The sequence below is a fragment of the Talpa occidentalis genome, unplaced genomic scaffold (assembly GCF_014898055.3).
Source record: "Talpa occidentalis isolate TD23 unplaced genomic scaffold, MPIMG_talOcc4v2.1 talOcc4.9, whole genome shotgun sequence".
Classification (NCBI taxonomy): domain Eukaryota; kingdom Metazoa; phylum Chordata; class Mammalia; order Eulipotyphla; family Talpidae; genus Talpa; species Talpa occidentalis.
This window is the reverse complement of record NW_023605305.1, coordinates 20,168,646-20,188,726: the sequence shown is the minus strand read 5'-3', so window position 1 is coordinate 20,188,726 and position 20,081 is coordinate 20,168,646. Positions and strand designations below refer to the sequence as shown.

At 52.0% G+C, this 20,081-nt stretch overlaps 1 protein-coding gene across 1 annotated transcript in view; it reads right to left on the bottom strand.

The window, feature by feature from the left end:
• The window catches only part of CUNH1orf94 (chromosome unknown C1orf94 homolog), a 32,216-nt gene extending 15,293 nt beyond the window's left edge, over window positions 1-16,923 (bottom strand). The window contains exons 1-2 of the mRNA XM_037500242.2: window positions 15,975-16,923; window positions 1,410-2,101 (exon numbers count right to left, since the gene is read on the bottom strand). Of these exons, the coding sequence (XP_037356139.1) occupies window positions 1,410-2,101; window positions 15,975-16,303 (1,021 nt within the window). The 5' untranslated portion in view covers window positions 16,304-16,923. The remainder of the gene's footprint in view (window positions 1-1,409; window positions 2,102-15,974) is intronic.
• Between the last annotated feature and the right edge of the window lie 3,158 nt (window positions 16,924-20,081).

Sequence of the window (20,081 nt, the reverse complement as noted above, 5' to 3'; positions counted from 1 at the left end):
TAGCCCCCAGCCAGTGTGCTGAAATAACAGTACCCACTAATAATAGCTCTTTTCCCCAGAGACACACACACCTACAGCCTCACACACCTCCGGCCGCCTCAACGTACTTGCTGCTCATTCATCTACAGAGCTCCCTCTTTCAATGTCTGTGCACATAGACACACATGCATTCCTGCCTTCATCCCTTTGACTTCATCCTTGACGACACACACTACAGACACACACACAAACACAGATGCATTCAGGTGCACCCACTGGTATTTTTCTAACAGATACACTTACACCTGCAGAGCTCCCTCTGCCCGCACATTTGTCTGCACAGACACGCAGCAGCATGGGTGGGAGGGGGGAGCAGGACCCTTCCAGCCCAATGGCCCCATCCGACAGGTCGGACCCAGGCATCCCTCCTGCAGAAGGCGGCGAGAGGGACAGCCCCTCTCTCTGGGCAGGGTTCAGTCCTCCCACACACCCGCCCATCAGGCCTGCATCTGGCTCCTCAAGGCCTGCCCAGGACCCAGAGGCCAGCTTACTGTCCACAGCTCTGATTCCTCAGCCTTCCGGCAATGTTCCAGAAGGCAGAAAGCTCTCTAGGCTGACCTCGTTCCTGATTTCTCAGGGAGAGAGATTTGAGCCTCCCGATACACGCATCGCTCAGTTATCCATCCCCACTCATAGCCTGGGGATAATTTTTCTTCTGCTTGACGTGAGTAAGATCTACTCTTCTAGCAACTGCTGACTGTAGGCAAACATCCCTGCTATCAGTCTGTGCTCTTGGAACTATCTCATCTGAGTGGCTATACCAAAATGGGCACAAGACGCAGAACCTGGGAGTGGGGTGGAGGAAACCTGGGAGGTTCCTGGATTTCCCGGGACGGAGGTGGATCCCCACCCATCCCCACCCCCGCCACATCTGAGATGGGAATGCACTTTTCCAAGGGGACAGATCCCAGGGCCAACAGCCTGCCGTGCACCTGGAGGACTGACACACCCTCTCCCTGTCCAGAGAGCACCGGGAATTGTGATGGGAGCAGGTGCCTCCAAATGACCCCAAGTGCCAGTCAGAGTTCACTCCTCACCAGCTTCAAGTCCCCACGCTGTGGTTTTATCCTGGACCAAGCAAAGTAAAACACCTGCTTCACTGTACTCTGCATACGGAGGTGGGGTCAAAGAACCAGTGCCCACATGTCCTATCCTGCCCCTCTCCACAGAGCATGTCGGTGTGCCACCCAGGCTGTCCCTCCATGCTGGCCTCACCAAAGGGGGCCTGCAGGGGCTGGAATGTGCCTGCCCCTCGGTGTCCTCCTCTGCATGGAGGAGCTGTGCACCAGGCCTGCCACTGCCCGATGGGCTTTCTGGTAAATGCCCCTTCCTGTAGGTCACTCTCTAGCCTTGCTCTCAGCCCCACTCACCCATCAGGTGGTGCCCCTCCACAGCAGGGTCAGCCTCGGGCTTGGAGCAGATCTTGGCGAATACTGGGAGCTGCCTCTTCTGGGCAGGGAGCTCAGGGAGCTTGTCAGGGGGTGCAGGAGAGGTGGGGGGCGGCAGCAGCAGGAATGGGCCCAGCCCAGCGGGCTCCCTGGGTCCAGGGCCATTGAACATGCTGTTCTGCAGGAAGTCCTTGATGACTCTTGTCCCCTCCAGCACCATCTTGTTGTCGGGGTCCTGGCACGTTTCTGCGGACTTCAGGGGGAACTGGGCCAGGAGCTTGCTGATCTCTGAGTTAGAGACGCCCAGGCTGTGGCCCCCGTCCTCTGTCCCCTTGACACTCTTAACCTTGGCAGCACGCAGGATGCCCGTGACCGTGGACATGGCAGAATCGCAGTCCTGCCGGCTGCTCATGAGGGACATGGTCACCTTCGGCTCCAAAAGCTTGGCACTGGCGGTGAGGGCAGCTGCTGGGCGCTCACTGTTGCCTGCCACCAAAGGCAGCCCAAGAAGGCCGCCTGGGTCTGGCTGTCTGGGTCCCTCAGGAGAGTTGCCCGGCACCTCCAGCTCCCCAGGGCTCTCTGACACCAGGATGAGGTTCTCTTTGGTGAGGCTCAAGAACTCCTGCTCCACCAACAGGGAGATCTCATCTTTGTAGCTGCTGAACTCCAGTGCCCTGCAAACAGGTCAGACAGACAGACAGACAGACAGCACCAGGGCCAGTTTAGTAAGGGGGGTTCTGCAGGGGAGACAGCCCCGGGGTATGGGAGTGGACAGAACACCTTTCAGGTAAAAGCAATATGTCGCTTACTCAAGAGAGAACATGGTGGCTCTATGCACACCAGCACACTCGGTACCAAGAGCACAGTGCGGGGACAGGACGCTGAGTCCTCTGCTCCTGACACCACATCTTGCTGAGGGCACCAGGCCTTAATTTCAGTCCATCCTCCCTCTTCAGTCATGCCCCGGACCTGAAGCAATAAAGGCCTTGCAGCAAAGGGGCCAGAGGGAGCCCTCAGCCCTGAGCACCCAGTCCAGGGCGCGGAGAGTGCATGAGAAAGGGGCCTGGGTGGGTGGCTGGAGCTCACGCCTGGCTCTGTCCCTTCCCCGCTCTGAACAGCTAGCATCTCAGTACCCCTGTGTCCTCATGTGGCTGACAGGAAGTCACAGAGGGGCAAAGCACATCTGGCACAGAGTAAAAGGGACACAGGTGTCCACTAGGTTGTCCACACTAGCCCTCTGGGTCCATGGATCCTGGATTCCACTGTGGAATGCCTGGGTCTCTCTTGGGCCTGGGGGCCAGGGGCTGCCTGCTGTGCTGAGCACTCATTAACCCCTTAGTAACTGGGTCCTGATTGGATGGAGGGAGGTATAGGAAAGGGGTCGGGCAGTGGGGGCAGTCGGGAGAGCACAGGAAAGAGCTAACGCTATGGTTCCGTGTCACTGTTCTAATAAGGGGACAGCCGTGCCTTCTGAACACCAGCCTCACCAGGCTTGGAGGCAGGGAGCAGTGCCTGGAAGGAGCAGGCTCAGTCAGGCCAAAGGCACATGGGTCTGCATCCGGGTGTCACTGGCTATTTCACATCAGACCCTGGGACTTCAGGGATCTCCCTTATAACATGGGTGTGACGCTAGCAGCACCACCTCTGCTGGGGTGAGCACTTGGCGAGCTGGTGCAGGTGAGCATGCTGCTCTTACCTGAGGCTGGGGGTGGGGGGTTGGGGGGGGCATGCTCTTGGTGTCTCCCTTCCCTCTCCCCTCCTCCCCCTCTCTCCCCTTCCCTTGTCTATGAACAGGCCCCACTCTCACTGCGCTGTCCCCAGGGACAATCAGCCTCAGAGACCCAGCCTCAGAGACCAGGCATCGGAAGTTCCACTTCTTGTCACTCCCCTCGAAATAATTTGCAAAGCAAACTATATAGCAATAGTTATTCTGAATAAAGAAGACATAACAATTATGTTAATTTTTAACTTGTGATAAGGTATTGTGATTGTACTGATACCACCCAAATAAAAGTCCTTATTTTTGGAGACACATACTAAAGTGGATAAAAGCAAGCCTAGCATTGCTTTAAACTTCATCCAGCAAGGGCAGGCAGAGCTGGGAGATGGACTAGACAGGCCTGGCACTGATCTCTGCTGCTTGGGGCTATAGGTACAGGGGTTCCCTGGCGCTTGACTCCCTCTGCTTTTGTCTAGGCTTGGTTTCTGATTTGTTTTGTGTTCTAAATAAAAGCGGGACACAGTACAGGCACCCACACAAATCTCTGCTGAGGGCCTCCCCGGTGGCGCAGCTGTTGAGCACTGGGTTGCGAAGCTGCCCGCAGCCTCTGCAGCGCCGGTTCGATCCCCGGCCACCAGGTGAGGGTCCCACATGGTGCGCAGACCTCCCCTGCCACGCCCGCTGCTCCCCTCAGCAGTGTACTTCGTCAGTCTGCCTGTTCTGTTCTCCACTCTGGCTCTGGTGAATTCTCTCACCCTCTTGCACTTCTGACTGTACCCAGTGCTTGTATAAATAAATAAATAAATCTTTAAAAAAAAAAATCTCTGCTGAATCTTCTAAAACAATAGCTCCGGGGAGAAGTCAAAACAGCTTCTAAAAGACCCCCGGGTTCCTGTACCAAAAAACACCCCACAGGTGGTCTCTCCCTTTTCAGTCCCTGTGAGGACGCACCTAGCGCCCCCAGACCTGGGGGCCGGCAATGGAGAGCACCCAGCAGAGGCTCACACAGCCTCCATTCCTCTGGGCACATCATAGAATGGGGTTTCTTATAAGCTGGTGTTCCCAGAAGGGGCAGTGAGGGCCAAGAGAGGCCCCCTCTCCCAGCTGTGGATGCTCCATGCGCACCGAGAGGCTGCCCAGACACTCACCATCCCTGGGACAACTTCTACAAACCCCATTTCATGCATTTATCATGAATCCAGTACAGGCCGGCCAAGTAGCCAGGCACCACCTTCACTCACATTTAATCCTCTCCATGCCCCTGAGCAATGGACAGTGTCACCACCACTTTACAGCTGGGAAACGTGAGCCTGAGAGAAGCTAAGGACCTTGTCATCTGTAGGTGAAGAGGCTGGGTCAGATGCCAAAGGGTCCAACTGACTTGCTAACCCCTCCCACCCCTGCGGGGCTTCCTCTCCAGGATAGTGATGGGAGCTCCCCCTGCTCTGTGCAGGGCTTTGTTCCCCAATCCCACGCAATCAGGGTGTTGCTGGTCTCATCCCATCACTGCAGCAGGGTGGATCATCATGGATCCTGTGCTGTCTTGTGGCATTAGCTGTCCCTGCCAGCCCCACATCAGCCGCATGTCTTATGAGCACGCCTTCTGAGACTCACGCCAATTTGTGGATAGAAATCTTGAACAGAGAGAGTCTGGGGCCAAGTCTTGGGGATACTGGCAGGGACCGTCCCCCCAGCCTGACAGTAATCCTGGATCAACATTTTGGGGGAAGAAATCAATCCAGTCCCTATTACCCCTCCACTTCTCTAAGACAGCCTTTCGCAAGCACCTCACTGCAGTCAAGATCCAGCACACGGTCCCTGATTGAGGTCTCCCCCACCTGCCACCCCTGTCCCCAAGAAAACAAGATTCACTTGTTCTTATTTGTCCGAGAACACTACAGGCCCACAGAGCGCAGCTTGTCTCAGAACTCAGATCAAACTGGCCCCTCCGGGTGAGCCCGCAGGTGGGTTCCCATCACAGGCAAGGAATCCAGACTCCTCTGAGCCCCAGGCACTATGCCAAGGGGCATAGTCCACTTGCACGTCCCCTCACCCCAGCACTCTGGAAGATATCAGGCTTGTTCAACCCCAGGGCCTTTGTATTTCTTATGAACTAGATTGTCCCTTAACCGACTCCCTCTCATTATTTAGGCCTCAGTTCAAGTTTCATTTTCTCAAAGGAGCCTTTCTTGCCCATTTTTAAGCCTCCCACCCCCTCACATGACAACCTCTGCTCCAACGATCTGTTTATTTTCTTTCTAGCTTTTATCACAATCCAATGGCACCTCTTTCTTGTGCCTTTACTCTCCACACAACAGTCCTGTAGGAGGGACCATGGCTTGCTTGTCACAGAGGCCTGGGGCCTGGAGCATTGGTTGCTACAGGACTCCTGTGCAGCCAAGTCATTGGCTGAACAGGCAGATGGCCCAGCGCCCGTGGGCCAAGTCTTGTCCATCTCCCACCGCTCTTGAAGCCTGTTGCCCAAAGCTGCTGACTCCTTCTGCTGGTGGTGACCTGTCCGGCTCTAGCTCCATGTCCAGCCTCCCATCTCATCGCAGGCCTGGCATAGCTGCGAGCTGACGAGGTGACACCAACCACTCTGCTCGGTCCGGGTCTCAGAACTTGCAACCTCAACAGGCAGCCCCACAGCTGCCCCCACCCATGGTCCCCTGCCTCTCAGCAACCCACCACCCACAGCAAGGTTTCCGTTCTCCCTACACCCTCTCCAGACTTAACAGCAAGGTGGTTCACCTGCGTGTCCTGAAGTCTGCCTTGTCTCCTCTTCCTAAGAAGTTGTGCTGAGCCTGGCATCTTTCCCATGCTACTTGCTTTCCCCTTTGAGTTGGTAAAACCATAAAATCTACCACAGATTCTGTCACAGTGAATCATGGAGGGAGGTTAACCCAGCTCCCGGCTCTGACGAAGGAAGCCAATTCCCCTGACGGGTGCCACGGCCTGGGGCGGTAGCCACACCTCTGCTCTACCCCCTCCTGGACGAGTGTGTCGGTGGTGGCTCTGTGCACCAACACCGCATTATTTCTGCATTCGCAGTGCATGGAGTCGTGTGAAAATAAAGGCTATTGACTGGCTGGCACCCCTTCCCAGAATAATGACTAAGCAAGCGTGCTGTTCGCTCCCCGACAGCAGTTCTGTGTACATGATAACACAGAGCAAAGATGAAAACTGCTATTCATCTGAGCCAAACAACAGAAAAACGCAAGCAGGAAATTGTTAGTGCTGGAAGAGGACACCAAAACAAATATTTCCTTCCCACTCTGGCATTTCAGACCAACGACAAATGCAACCAGGCCCAGCGCCCGGGAGCATGGCGGATGGCGAGGGGAAGCAACTGGGGAGCGGTGGGATGGGGCTCACAGCTGACGGAGAAGGGCCAGCCGCTCACAGGCCAACCTCGCATCCGTGGGTGACAGTCTGCCTTCTCCACGTCTGCATGGGTGAAGCAGCAGAGCCTAGTGGCTAGGGGCTCTGGATGCGGAAACTGGATTCAAATCCCCACCACTCTGTGGAGGCCAGACCTCCAGCAAGCTGTCTAATGAGCTTCTAGGCCTCACTCACCAAACAGTAACACTTATGGAGAGCTACTGGGCCACCAGGTATTGCTCAGCTCTCTATGTGCAAAAATCTCGTCTTAATGCCCACAACAGCGCTGGTGGGGGAGGCAGTATGGTGGACTGATTGAAGTCATGGCCCCATTTGATCACTTCCTGTACCCCGACTCTCTGGTGGTTCAGCCCACCTTGCTTTAGTCATAGCAGAGACTTGGAATGCTCTTGGGGATTAGGGTTCAGCTCTTGTTTCTCTTGGGACTCTCTTGCATGTGAAGGAGCCCAGAAGTCTGCTGGGGATGACACACCCCAAGGTTCTGGCCAACGGTCAGCCAGACCCAGTGCGGCAGCTGTGTGGAGAGCCCCAGCCTCACGGTCAAGCCCAGCCCCTACCAGATGAAGTGGCCCCCTTGCCGAACTACACAAATGGGAGCGGAGTAGAGAGCACTAAGCTTTGGGGTGGTTTGTATCAAAAACTAACGCAGATAACATGACCCGGTTTTTGAAGTGAAGAGCCAACAGAGAAGCTGGGTCATTTCCCCAAGGACACAGAGTTGAGGAGGGACAAACTGGGTGAACAGAGGCCATCTCCTGCAGATCCCTCTCTTTAGCCTCCAGGCTGGCTCCCTGAACCCTGGCCTTCTCTGCAACTAAGACCTCAGGAAGGGAAGCGAATTGCAGAAACCACCCAATCAGAGAGCAGAGATGTGCCCTGACTGCTGAGCCCCTGCTCTTTCTCCTCTCTGCTGCTTTGGGAAGTGGAGGGCAGTGGCTAGGAGGCCTGTGGGCCTGGGATCCACTCCTGCTCCAACGCTTCTCTCCTGGTGAACCAGAATTTGTCTCTCAAAATTCCTGAGCCTCAGTCTCCTCCTTCTCAACTGGGAATTCATTTGCTACCTGTCCCTCACGGCTGTTGTGGGTGCAATTGCCAAGTAGACCTGGCACCTAGTAGACCCAGCACAGATCCTGGCTCAGGCCTCAACCCCTCCGAGCATTTCTCTGGACTGTTCCCTGGAAGAAATATCCCTCATGCATGGAAACCAGGGCCTGGCACTTTCCTGCTGGAACTAGAAAGCAGCCAGGAGCCAAGAGGACAAGGCAGAAGAAGGCAGAACTTTGTCGGGTGTCCACCACAGTGCCGTTCAGGAGCCATGGCAGCGAGCCATGGTGGCGGGGGGGAGGCACCAAGGGGCTGGACAAGGAGAGGACTTCACAGAAGCAGAGACTCCGAGTCCAGCTGGCTTCATTCTCCAGGGGCCCCTACCTCACTTGGGTTGAAGGTGTTGGGCACTGAGTCTTCTTGTCCAGATGGGGAGCAGGGAAAAAACTTCTTTCCCCTGACACATGTTACAGCATCCAGGGAGCACCCTGCACAATGTGGAGGGAAGGGGCACTGCCACCTCTGTCATAGCTACCCCATGTCTTGCTCCAGCTGCCCTCACCTCCAGAGCCAGGATTCACTGAACTGCCCTGAGTCTCTGCCTTTGACACGTACCACTGCACACACACAAACACCCCAACCCCTGCATACACACCACAACCATGCACGTGCACACTCAGCACACGACCGTCACACACACACAACCACCACAGTCATGTACCACACACAGCCATGCACACGTACATCAACGCATGTGGACACATCACACCCACGTACACATGTACTAAACATATGCACAAACACACCACACCTATGCCTACATAGCCTAGCCATGCACACACTCCACTGTCATGTACACACACCATAGCCATGTACGCACTTAGGATATAACCATGGATGTACCCATGAACACACACACAGCGCACACACACATGCACAAACACCCTTAGAACCATGTACACAGCCCCACATCTGTGCACAGACACACACACCACAGCCTTGTGGAGAACCAGCAGAAAGGAGACGAACCTGGGGAGGATGGTGAATCCACCTCTCCCGCCCTGAGGGGCCTGTTCGGTGTGGGGGAGGGGCAGCGAGCAAACCTACAGGTTCAGTCACCATCCCAGGGCCTGTGCTACTGTGTCCCAAAGGTACCCGGAATCCCACTGAGTTTGTTCTGGGAGGGGATGCCTGAGGCCTTCAGAAAGCTTGGCCTCCCCACCCCCGCCCCTCCTCCACTCTCAAAGCTGCTGCGTGAGGATTAAGTGCGATGATGAATGTGAAAGCACTTGGCAAACTGTAAGGAGCTCTACGCAAATGTTAGCAGCTCAGACTGAGAGACCCTGCACGCTGTGCGGGTGTGGGTGCGGGTGCGGGAGAGCTGCCCAGCAGGCCTGGGGCCTGCTGACCCCTCACAGCCCAGGCCTGGCTGGCCAGGGGTCGAAAACCAGACCCCAGAATGAGTCTCCTGATCTGCTCCATGGTGGGAGACGCCCGCCTGGTAAGAGGAGGTGATCCTGTTAAGCCCCTCAGCCTCACTTCTCCCAGATAGCAGCCTAGACGTTTTACAGTGTCCCCGGCATACGCCGAGAACTCAGGAAGGCTGCTCCTTCCCTCGCCTTTCTTGGAACTCAAAGTGCATCCCTTTTAAGCAGGAAGTTCCCTCAGCTTTGGCCCCCAACATGTCAGAGAACTTTCTATAGCAAGGCGGTGGCACCTTCGGGTCTCGTTTCACATGCAGACAAGGCCCTCGGGTGAAAAGGCAGCCCAGGCACCTGCAGGTAGAGCAGGAATCCACCGCCACCATCTCCCCCCCGGCCTCCAGCGGGATTCCACTTGCCTATTTGCCATCTATCTTGCACTTGGAGACACCCAGCCAGGTGTGGATCCGCGTGGACACTGCCGGCTCCACCCAGCCAGTGCCCAGAGGCAGGCGGGACAACCGGAGAAAGCAGATTGGCACTTGGAAGAGAGAGCCCTCCACCGGCCCCCCACCACCCTGCTAACACCCCCGTCCCCCTGCAAGGGAAAGCACACGTTGAGAACCTGGAAGCAGCTTGGACGGCTTGTGGGTGAGGGATTCAGTGAGCTGAGGAATGAGACGGGAAATACTGGGGAATAAATACAGCAATAAAGGAGCTTCGGCTGGGAGCTACAGAGTAATTCTTATTGTTCAAATTATCTTTAAAACTTTTCATTTGAATCTGTTTAATAAGAGAAGGCTTACCCCAAGGAAGAGGTATTTTTTTAATGTGACTTGGGAGCTGAATTGGAAAGAACGTTGCAACAAAGATATTAAAAAGGGGATTAAACCAAACCACTGGTGGCCCATCTCTGCAGGCCCCCACAACCTGCGACACAGCTACTGAAACCATAAAATTAAATTAAAAAGGGGGACACGGGACGTGGGACGCGTTAATCACGATTCATCTTCCCTTCACAGCTCATGGCTCCTGGTGCTAAGCAGACACAAGGGCTCCGGGCATCCAGGAAAGAGCTCAGCTCAGAAGCCCCACTGGGTTCCCATTCCTGCTCTGCCCCCGCCACGCTGGATGACTCTGGACAAGTGACTTAACCTGTCTGAGCCTCAGCTTCCTCATCTGTACAATGGAAGGGTTGCTAAGACAGAGTTCAAGTACAGAGCCTGGCGTATGACAGCTGCTCCAGAAAATGTTATTTCGCGTCTGCGCAGCCTAAGACAGAAGGAGGGGGCACAACACCGACCTGCAGCGTCTTGGCTTATTGATATTCTGTCCCTATGTCCACCAACGTTTCCTCTGACGTCTATGGCCGCTACCTTGGAGCCCAGTCACCCCCGGGTCTCACGGCCTTCCCTGCGGTGACATCATTATGGTGCATCCATCAGTCCCTTCCTCATTCACTCATGTGCACTGCACGGCCACCGAGTGCCGGAAACTCATCCAGGCACTGGGCAGACAAAGATATGAAAGACACAGCATTGGCCTAGAGGAGCCATGGTCAAGTGGGGGAGTAGGGCTGCTGACACATGGTGGCGTACAAAGCCAGGTGACCCCCTCACAAGAACTGACCCTCCCCAGGACACTGACAGACAGTTATGATCAAAGCCAGGTGACCCCCTCACAAGAACTGACCCCCCCCAGGACACTGACAGACAGTTATGATCAAAGCCAGGTGACCCCCTCACAAGAACTGACCCCCACCCCCGACAGACAGTTATGATCAATCCTGGGAGCTGTGTCTTCCATCACACTCACGGTTCTGGGGACTTGATTCTTGACCTTTTAGCTCACCTCCCTCTGTCTCCTCTGGAAGCTTTCCCTGGCCCCCAAGCTGGACATGAGTCCCCTTAGTGTGTCCCCATGGTACTGGTGTTTTTCCATCGAACATTTATCAACATACTGTGTTGTGATCTGCCTTTCTCAAGACACGGAAGGTCCATGAAGGAGGACACAGGCCCCATCTTTTGCACCAGTGTTTTACATGTAGCAGGTGCACAGGGAACATTTGTCAAATGTCACTGCTACCAAATGCATGTGTGTTCATCCCACTTGCTGGGCTGGAACTCCTTTGAAAGAAGGGCTTCCACCCAGCCTGCTTCTATGTCTCTGGGGCCCAGCACAGGGTCTAGCACCAAGAAGACAACTGTGAGTCTTGGTTGAAGGAATAAAAAAAAATGCCATTTCATAGTCAGGGCAATGGGAGTCAACAGCAAATCTAAGCCCCCATTCTGGGGCCGTGAACTTTCAGTGACGTGTGGGATGAATGAATAATTGTGGAATATGAGTCAGTAAGTGGCTTGCCACAATTCTCTGAGCCCAAATGTAAGACTAATTAAAAGATAACTGAACATAATTCTGGAGTTTAATTGATACTAGACAGAACTATTGACTTCTCCCCAGAAGCCTATTTCTCCCCTTTTCTTCCCGACCTAGTAAAGGGCACCATTTCAACCAGTGGTTCAAGCCAAAGTCTTGTTTCAGCTTTGAGGTCTCTGTTTGTGCATCCTCAGCAGTCCCACTGACTTCTCTCAAAATACAATTTTGGAAGTAAATCCCTTGCTTTTTCCATCTCCACAGCAACCACTTTGGTCTGGCCTCCACCACCATCAAGCCTCACCTGGACTACTGTAGCATCTTCCCAGAGCTCTCCCAAATTCCTCTCTCCACGCCTGCAAACTATTTCCATGCAGCAGCTGGAGAGAGCTTTAAAAACTAGTGAATGTGATCATGTTATACCCTTTCCTAGAAATCCCATAACATGGAGACTAAAATCTGTACTCCCCACCATGAAACTCCAGGCTTCTAAGACTTGCCTGCCGCCTAATATCATCTCACCCCATGTGCACCCTTCACGGCCCCTCCCCAGCCACTCCAACGTCAGTGTCCTCGAGGTTGCGCTCTCTCTGCCTGGATGTCCTTCCCTGCATGTTCACCTGATTGGCTCCTTCTAGGTCTTCAGGGGTCGGTTCAAATGATCCCCTCTCGTCAGAGAGTCCTTTCCTGCCCTCCCCTTCTGAAGTTGCTATCTCTGGTGCTTTACTTGACTTTATTTCCATTTAAGCACTTGTTGCTACTGAAATTATCTAGTTTACTTGTATGTGTTTAATATTGGCTCCCTACGTCAGGAATACCAGCTCTCTGCACATTCTTAAGTTATCATTTTTTTTTTGAGTTATTCATATTCTGTTTTCCTTCCCTACTTGAATGTAGCAAGGCAGGACCTTCTCAGACTCATAGCTCTACCTCACTAGCTCTTAACACAGTGCCAGGCACACAGTAGATGCTTGGTAAATATTTGCTGAACAAGTAACTGAATGAATGAATAAAATGATGAATGAACTCAAAATGGGTCCATGGGGTGAAGTCAGTTTGGGGAGAAAAGCAAATGTAGTATGAATCACCTTAACAGGAATACAGAATATAGACAGTGAGAACCCAATCTGCATGGATTGGATCGCACCTGGGTGACTGTCCTTGTTCTGGTTACTGCAGTGCCACAGGACCAGCAGCATGGGCAGGAAAGGAACCACGTTAGCACGTGAGGAGGAAACAGAGAAAACCAGAGACACTCAGCTTGTAGAAACAAGAAATCCCAGGAAGAATATTGTTGTCATCTTTTCATATCTAAAGAGCTATTGAGAGAAAGAGAAGATAGATTTGGTCTGGAGCCCTAAGGGCAGAATCCAGATCAATGGGTATTAGCTTGATAGGAAAAGATTCAGTTCAGGAAGAAAATGGCCTTATGACAATCAGGGCTCAGGACAAAGGAAGCAGATACTTAAGGTAAGTGATGAGCTCCCCATCTGAGAAAGTGTACAGACAGCTCCCCACTTGGCAAGGATGTAGAGGAAGGGGACTCAAACAGATGAAAAATCCTTGTACCCTGTCCTTGAGATGTCTGGGTTTCTACAATATCTACAGGGATAGAGACAAGAAAAAATTGGTGGGGGGGGGGGTAACAAGAGTTTTAGAATTTACTTATCTAGCCACGGATAGCAGAAAACATCACCAAAATCAGATCTGCAAATTAAGTCATAAGGTCTCCCTGGTGGCGCAAGGGGTTAAGACGCAACCTATGAAGCAGTCCGCAGCCTCTGCAGCACAAGTTTGAGCCCCTTGATTCCCAGCCAGGGAGCTACCCACAGGGCGCAGCAGACCTCTCCTGTCTCCCCTCAGCAGTGTTTTTCAGTCAATCTGTCTGTTCTGTTCCCCACTCTGTCTATGGTGAATCCTCCCCGCCCCCCGGACCTCTGGCCTGTACCCCAGTTCTTGTATGCATAAATAAATAAATCTTTTTTAAAAATTAAGCCATAGAAAGACTAGCTGAGAGGCGTCTTGTGGGCCTGCAGCCATCTAGAAAGATGCTGGACAGCTCCCTGGATTTGAGATCTCTTTCCTAATAGGTCATCATTTAGGACATAGGACAGACAGTCAAATATTTTGCCTATTCAAAAAGATGCCTCAATTTCTAGGAGAAGATAGTCAATGCCATCCCATAGTGGTTCTGGGTTTGCTTTCTTAAGTACATCACTTCCAAACCATAGGGCCTCAAGCAAAGAATTAACCCCTCTAAACCTGTTCCTTTATCTATAAACAGGAATTCATTTAAAAACAGGGGAGGGAGGAGTTGAAACAATAGCAGCTCAAATTTGATAATTAATGCAACTCAGTGATAGACACATAGACAAATATTCACTATACCACTCTCTTTTATGCATTTGCAAATTTGCATAATAAAAAGTAAAGAGAGGGGGAGTTTAAAATAGTACCTACCTCATGTAATAATTGTAGGGCTTAAAGAAATCATCATCGTTATTACAAGGAATCTTTACAAATCCTCATTATTACCAGGAATGTTTCAATATCCCATTTAATCATCCCAACAACCCTACGAAATGCATAGTAATCATCTCCCTTTGGCAGATGAGGAAACTGAAGCTCACACAAATTAAGCAAGTCTGTAGCTGGCACAGGCTGAAATGCGATCTGAAATCAGAGTTCTCTGACTCCACCATCACAGCTGCTTTTATTTCGAGAATAGCTCATTGTGTTCTGCTTGGTTGATATCTACACGATTATGATACCATTTATTCATCTAAGTCGGTGGTTTCCGAGCTCTTCTCTCAGTAATAGAACCTTTTTTCAAAAGCAGCCTTTACTCAGAACTCCAGTAAGCCAAACTGATAAAAATCAAAACAGCTCTGGTTGAAATGAGCATCTGGCCCAACAACTAGGTCACTTGATTCTAGGGTGGTCCCCAAAGCACTCTAGGGTCTCTAAGCATAGTTTGAAAATCCCAGGTCGAAGACAACAAGGACAACAACAAAAAACCCTTAAATCCTCAGGGTGACATTTAAGGACAGCCTCATTTGGATAATGCATCTTTCAGTTTCCTGCCTCCCATCACATTTGATCCTCCTTATCAACTCTGAGGTAGACAGGTAGGGCAGATCACCCTCAATTTGCAGATGAGAAAAATCAAGGCCAAATAGAGTGAAGCAACTGGCCAAAGGTGTGCCAGGTCACTTTTCGGCCAAGTGCAGACTGGAAGTAGAGTCTGTCTCCATTAACTCGGTGTGACCTGGCAGAAAGGGTGCCATCGACTAGAAATGGCCACTGACCCTTAGTCTACAAAGTGGACAAGCCGCTCCTCGGTCATTCAGGGCCCAGCACACAGCCCCCACAGGCGTCCTGCCAAGGCCCTGTCCAGAGCAGATGGTAATGGGCAGGAGACAGGGGCTGGTGCCATGGGAGGGTTGCTCGGCAGGAATTTGGCTATAGAGAAGCCATTCCGATCCCAGTCTGTCCTGCTGAGCACAGGGCAGGGGAGCCAGTAACAGCCAAAGGGCCTTTCAGCTTCATCTGCAGCAAGTACATAAGCCTGGAAAGAGATTGCAAGCAGTACAGACCTGAGCAGCAGTTATACACTGCCTTTCTTCTTAGCTCTTGTGCAGAAATCCCCAAAACCAGATGCAATGCATAATTGCTTGAATGGTTCCCCCACTCCAGAGCATCTCTGAACTGAGCTGGAGCATGTGTCGGAACAGGCAACACTTAATTATCACTTAGTCTTTAATTAGCACTTAATTATTAACACTTAATCCATCTGTAAAATGGGGACACTAATACCTGCCTCATAGGGACTCTGGGAGGATTAATTAATGTTTGCAGCCCACTTTGAAGATGCAAAGCACTGAACAAGTGCTCAACAGTGGCATTAATAACCACGGCGGATTTACTTGCTTCTTCCTAACGAGCTCCCTTCTTTCTCTCTGCTCCATCCTCTCCTTGTGAATAACCATCCCCAACATTATCTGCCTGACTTTGCCCTGGTGGAGAAACATTTAGCTCTGTGTTTCCCAGACACAGGATTTCCCATCCAGGAAACGGGCTATTTACAGCCATCTTCCCGCACTTTAATTTTCCATTATGTCCTCTGAATATGTCAATGCCTTCCCAGTAAATATTTTGATGTGTGCTCTTGCAGCGGCTTCTGTGGAGGCTGAATGGGACAGCTGCTCCCTGTATTAGGGAATTCCAGATGTGGTTTAAAACCACCACACTCATCTGTGCCAACGCCTAGCCTTTGAGGGTGGCTGGGGGAAGGATCTTCTTGTTGCCTCAGTGTTGGGTAGCTTTTAAGGTGTACATCTGCATTGCCTATGTCTTCAGGATAAGAAATACCCCCTTACTGGGCAGCAGAATACAGTCCCCCATGCAACTTTAGGACCCCAGTCAGCCCTACCAAGAACTCTGGACAAAGGATGGTGGGGTATGGAGGAAAAGCATGCAGACTGTAGGGTTTCACCAGACTGAACGATAGACCAGAACCTTCTCCCAGGTCAGACCCGGTCCCTTCCCTCCTCCCTGATGCCACCCAGGAAGGGGATGGATACTCACTCTTCCTGGAAGCTGAGCCTGTTGTCTCCTGGAGTCCCAGACATGGGGGCAGAGAACTGCTCCCTGGAGGACCTGGGCTGCAAGGCCTCAGGTAGACCCTGAACTCTCTTCCAGATTTCATGGCAGGTCTTGTCGAGGCTGTCTTGGGGTGTGTCCTGGTGGATCCAGATGTATCTGGGGAACGGGCCCAGGGCGGAGGAGCGCTTGGCCACCAGGGCCGAGGCGGAAGGGAGCCCGTTGCCACTGGCCATCCTCCTCCTCTCTTTCAGGAAGCCCTTTTGTCCACCCAGGGCTCGAAGACAGGGGGACCATCCACCGCCACCCCTCATTCACCAGAAAGGGAGAGGCGGATGGGGCAGAAATAGTTCAGTTCTGTCCGGCTGTTGCTCCAGCAAGGTTCCTGTGCTCAGAGGTCTTGGATTTGTGTGTGAGTGGGGGATGGAGGACAGCTTTCTTTTGGGGAGGGGGAGCTTATTTTGATTTGTTTTTATTTGCTCTTTCCTGACTTTGGCCCCCCTCCCCCTCTCCCTTAGAAGAAAATATTTAAAAGTCAACAAAAACCAGTAGCTTAGTAACTGTGGAATCCCCCTGAGCTCAGGAACCAGGCGCCTAGGCGGGCAGAATGACATCTGGGAACTGCTGGAGGGGGAGGGCTGGCTCTCCCCACAGTCCCTGGCACTCCCCCCTTGCGAGAAGCCCTGACACCCTGCAGCCCTGGGGCTCAGCCCATTCTCCCCGCTAAGCCTAGGGGATGGCTGGGTGCGGCCTGGCACTGTGCTAGGCACCGCAGGGGCAGGAGCCCGCCATTAGATGCCCTCTCTGGCCTTCCCAGCGACCCGCGCCCCCTGAGGGCCAATGGCCCTCCGCCCCCGGCAGGCAGGTCCCCCCTGGGCTCGCACACTGTCCCCCGGGGGTCGCTCTCCAGTGCCCCTCTGCTGCCCACGGCGGGGAAGTCCTTGGCGTGAGGCCGCCCGCAGCCCCCGGCGCCCCCGGCCACCCCGACGGGCCCCTCCCGTGGCGGGCAGCGCGCTCGGCCCGGAGAAGGGACCAAGTGCCTTCAAGGGGCGCTGTCTCCGCGCCCCGCTGGGCGGCTTAGGTCGATTTGTGTGCCGGCGACTCCCACCACACCCTTCTCCTCGCCCGGCGCTGGAATTCCTCTGTGGGTTTCAAACGCAACGGCTCGGTGCGCGGGGCGCCCCAGGTTCGGTGCCCAAGGCCCTCCGGCGGGTGGGGGTGGGGTGGCGTGGGGATGGGGGTTGGCGTGTTCGGCTTTCCAGGTTCGAGGTCGAGGGCACCGCTTCTCCACTCGCCTCTCCCCACCCCTCGCTGGGCACACAGCGCGCCCCTGCTGATGGCCTGGTCTTCCCCAACCGCTGCCGTGTGGGCGCTTGCTGGGTGCCAGCCGCTGGGCTGTGTTGTCCTAGTCAGTCCTAAGAAGCTCAAGCTCGTGAAGTTACTACCGTTATTTATTATCGTTCTACATTTGAGGCAACAGCGGTGTCTGCCCAAGGCCCCGCTAGGAAGGGGAGAGCTGGGATTCAAACCCAGGCTTCCCCCAGCCTGACCTGGTAGCTCTGTTGGTCAGCAGGTGGCGTGGGGTGGGGTTTGGGGGGGCGGGCAGGGAACCGGAGGCCTGGGGTGTGGGGGTGGAGGCGCTGACTGGTGGCAGAGGGGGTGGGGCCAGTGGTGCAGGGAGAAGGGCTAAGTAAGCTGCTTGCTGCTCAGCGGTTCCTCCCCTCTGGCGGCAGCTTCTAGTGATGGTTCAAGCCTTCCCCCAGGAAAGGAGGGACAAGAAGGAGGGAAAGCATGGAGAAAAACAGATGAAAAAGCAGCCTGTAGTTACAGGGCTGGGTTGAATCCTGACACAGCCACTTCCTAGCCATAGTGACCCTAACAGCTTTTTTTTCACTTTGCCCATTCACGTGCATGTTCCCTAGAAGAGCCCTTGCACTGTGCCAGGTGAGTGGTTGGGCAGGAGGAAGCATGAAGGTGAACCTTGCTGGCCGGTCTCTGCTCTCCTGGAGTCTCTATAGTCTCCCAGAGAGACAGATCACTAACTAGCAAAGCAAGTAAATGTGCAGTAATATAGATGAAATTAGGGTTCTTTTGGAAATTCGCCAAAGGAGCAAGCAGCCTGAGATGGCCCCAGGTAGGCCTCTTTGAGGAGGCATTTGACATGAAAGAGTTGCATGAAAAAGAATGCTTTTCTGCAGGATGGTGTTATGAATTTATTATGAAGATCAAATTCCTGGCACATAGTAGGCACTCAATAAAAATGTGTTGGATGAATTAATGTTATACTGTATGTAAAGTGCCTGGCCCAATATGCAAACTTGCTCTTTACAGAGGGGCTGAGTGCCTGGAAATGTTGACTCTAAATTTTGAAATCTGAGCTTTTCATTCCCCTTTGATTTTCATTATAAAATTGAAGATGTGCTCCTTTGGGGAAAATTCCGAGGACCTAGACTGAATAAAATTATAGTTAAGAATGTAGAAAACCTTTTAAGATAGTGTATTTAAAGAAAAGTGATCATTTCTGATGAAATATTAATAGTTCTGAAAATGTCACTCAGTGTTTGTGCTGCTTGGCATTTGGTTGGCTAACACCTATGCTTGGAGCAGAAGGCCAATGACCTGCCCAGGCCCCAGGATGTGGGAACGTTAGCCAGCTCATTCACTCCTTCCATTTTCTTGCTCCTTAAACAGGAGACCAGACAATGGGCTAAACTAGAAAGGATTACAAAATAAACAGACAAAACCAACCAACCAACCAACAACAACAACAAAAAAAAAAACAACAGGAATAGGGAAGAAAGATAGAGGCATGTTTCTCAGGACACAGCTGAAGTTTCTAGAAGATTCTATCAAAAACATAAGTGGTATACTTACTTAGAAATAGCATAAAGTTACATACAATATGGTAGCCACTACCCACATGTGGCTATTTTAATTTTAATTTAATGTAAATTAAATGAAAATGTCTGTTTTCTAATTACCTTAGCCACATTTCAAGGGCTCAGTGGCACTTATTTTATACATGCAAAGTCCCTAGAACAGCACCTGGCACATGAGAGACACATAAAAGTGCAGTGTATTAGTTCCCTTTGATTACGCTGAAATGTATGCCACTGGAGTTTCTAAATAACAGTCTTTGTGCTATGTATAGGGAGAGAGAGCTTTGCTGCCCTGGGAAATTGTATGATGGAGGAATGGATTCAAGTCATCAACTAAGCCCTTCTAGGCTTTATTCATTTTTGACCACCTACCATGGACCATGTGGTCCAGGCTTAGGGCTAGGAGATGAATAAGACCTCTAGCTTAGGCATTGGCACAGGCTAGCAAAGCGGGTAGAGCATTCCTGAATGCTCTAAGTACCTGAAACACAGCAGATGTGAGAAAAACCCAGCTTATTCTAGCCTCCTTCCAATATGTGGTTATGTTCCTCCAGCACTTGCACATATATATGAAATATACATATATATTCACTATTCCATCTTCAACACCTTGACGGTGCTGAATCTATACCTACATGTAACTGTATCTATATATGAAGATAGTCCTGGTCCCTACCTTTTTTAGAGCTTGAATAAAGCATTCAGTGGCCATAGACACCATCACTAAGTTATTTTTAGTTTGAACACATTCTTAACTTACCCCTCCTACCCCTATTATCCAGGGCAAATTGTTTAACCTCTTTATGCCACCGTTTGCTCATCTGTGAAACAGGGATAATAAAACACTGACCTCATATTGCTGTTTTGTGACAATTGAGATAATAAATGTGTCGTGTTTAGCACAGTCTGGACTGTGCTCCACACCCATTGAATGTTAGCTCTTGTTATTTAGGATTCTGGGGTTCTGGCCTTCTCTAGTTGGAACTAAGAAAACCCCAGGAGGAGGCAGTTCTTCCTACCTATTCTCTAGCCAAAGACTCCATGCCCCTGGCTTCTGTCACTCACACAAACACAGGGGGTTTGGAGAACTCAGAGAAATGGATGCAGCCTCAGCTCCCCTCAGATCACTATAGTTCCTAAGCCAGCCTACTTTGGGAGACTCAATTCTCATTTAACATATCTGAAACACACCCACCTCTCACCACAAATAGTA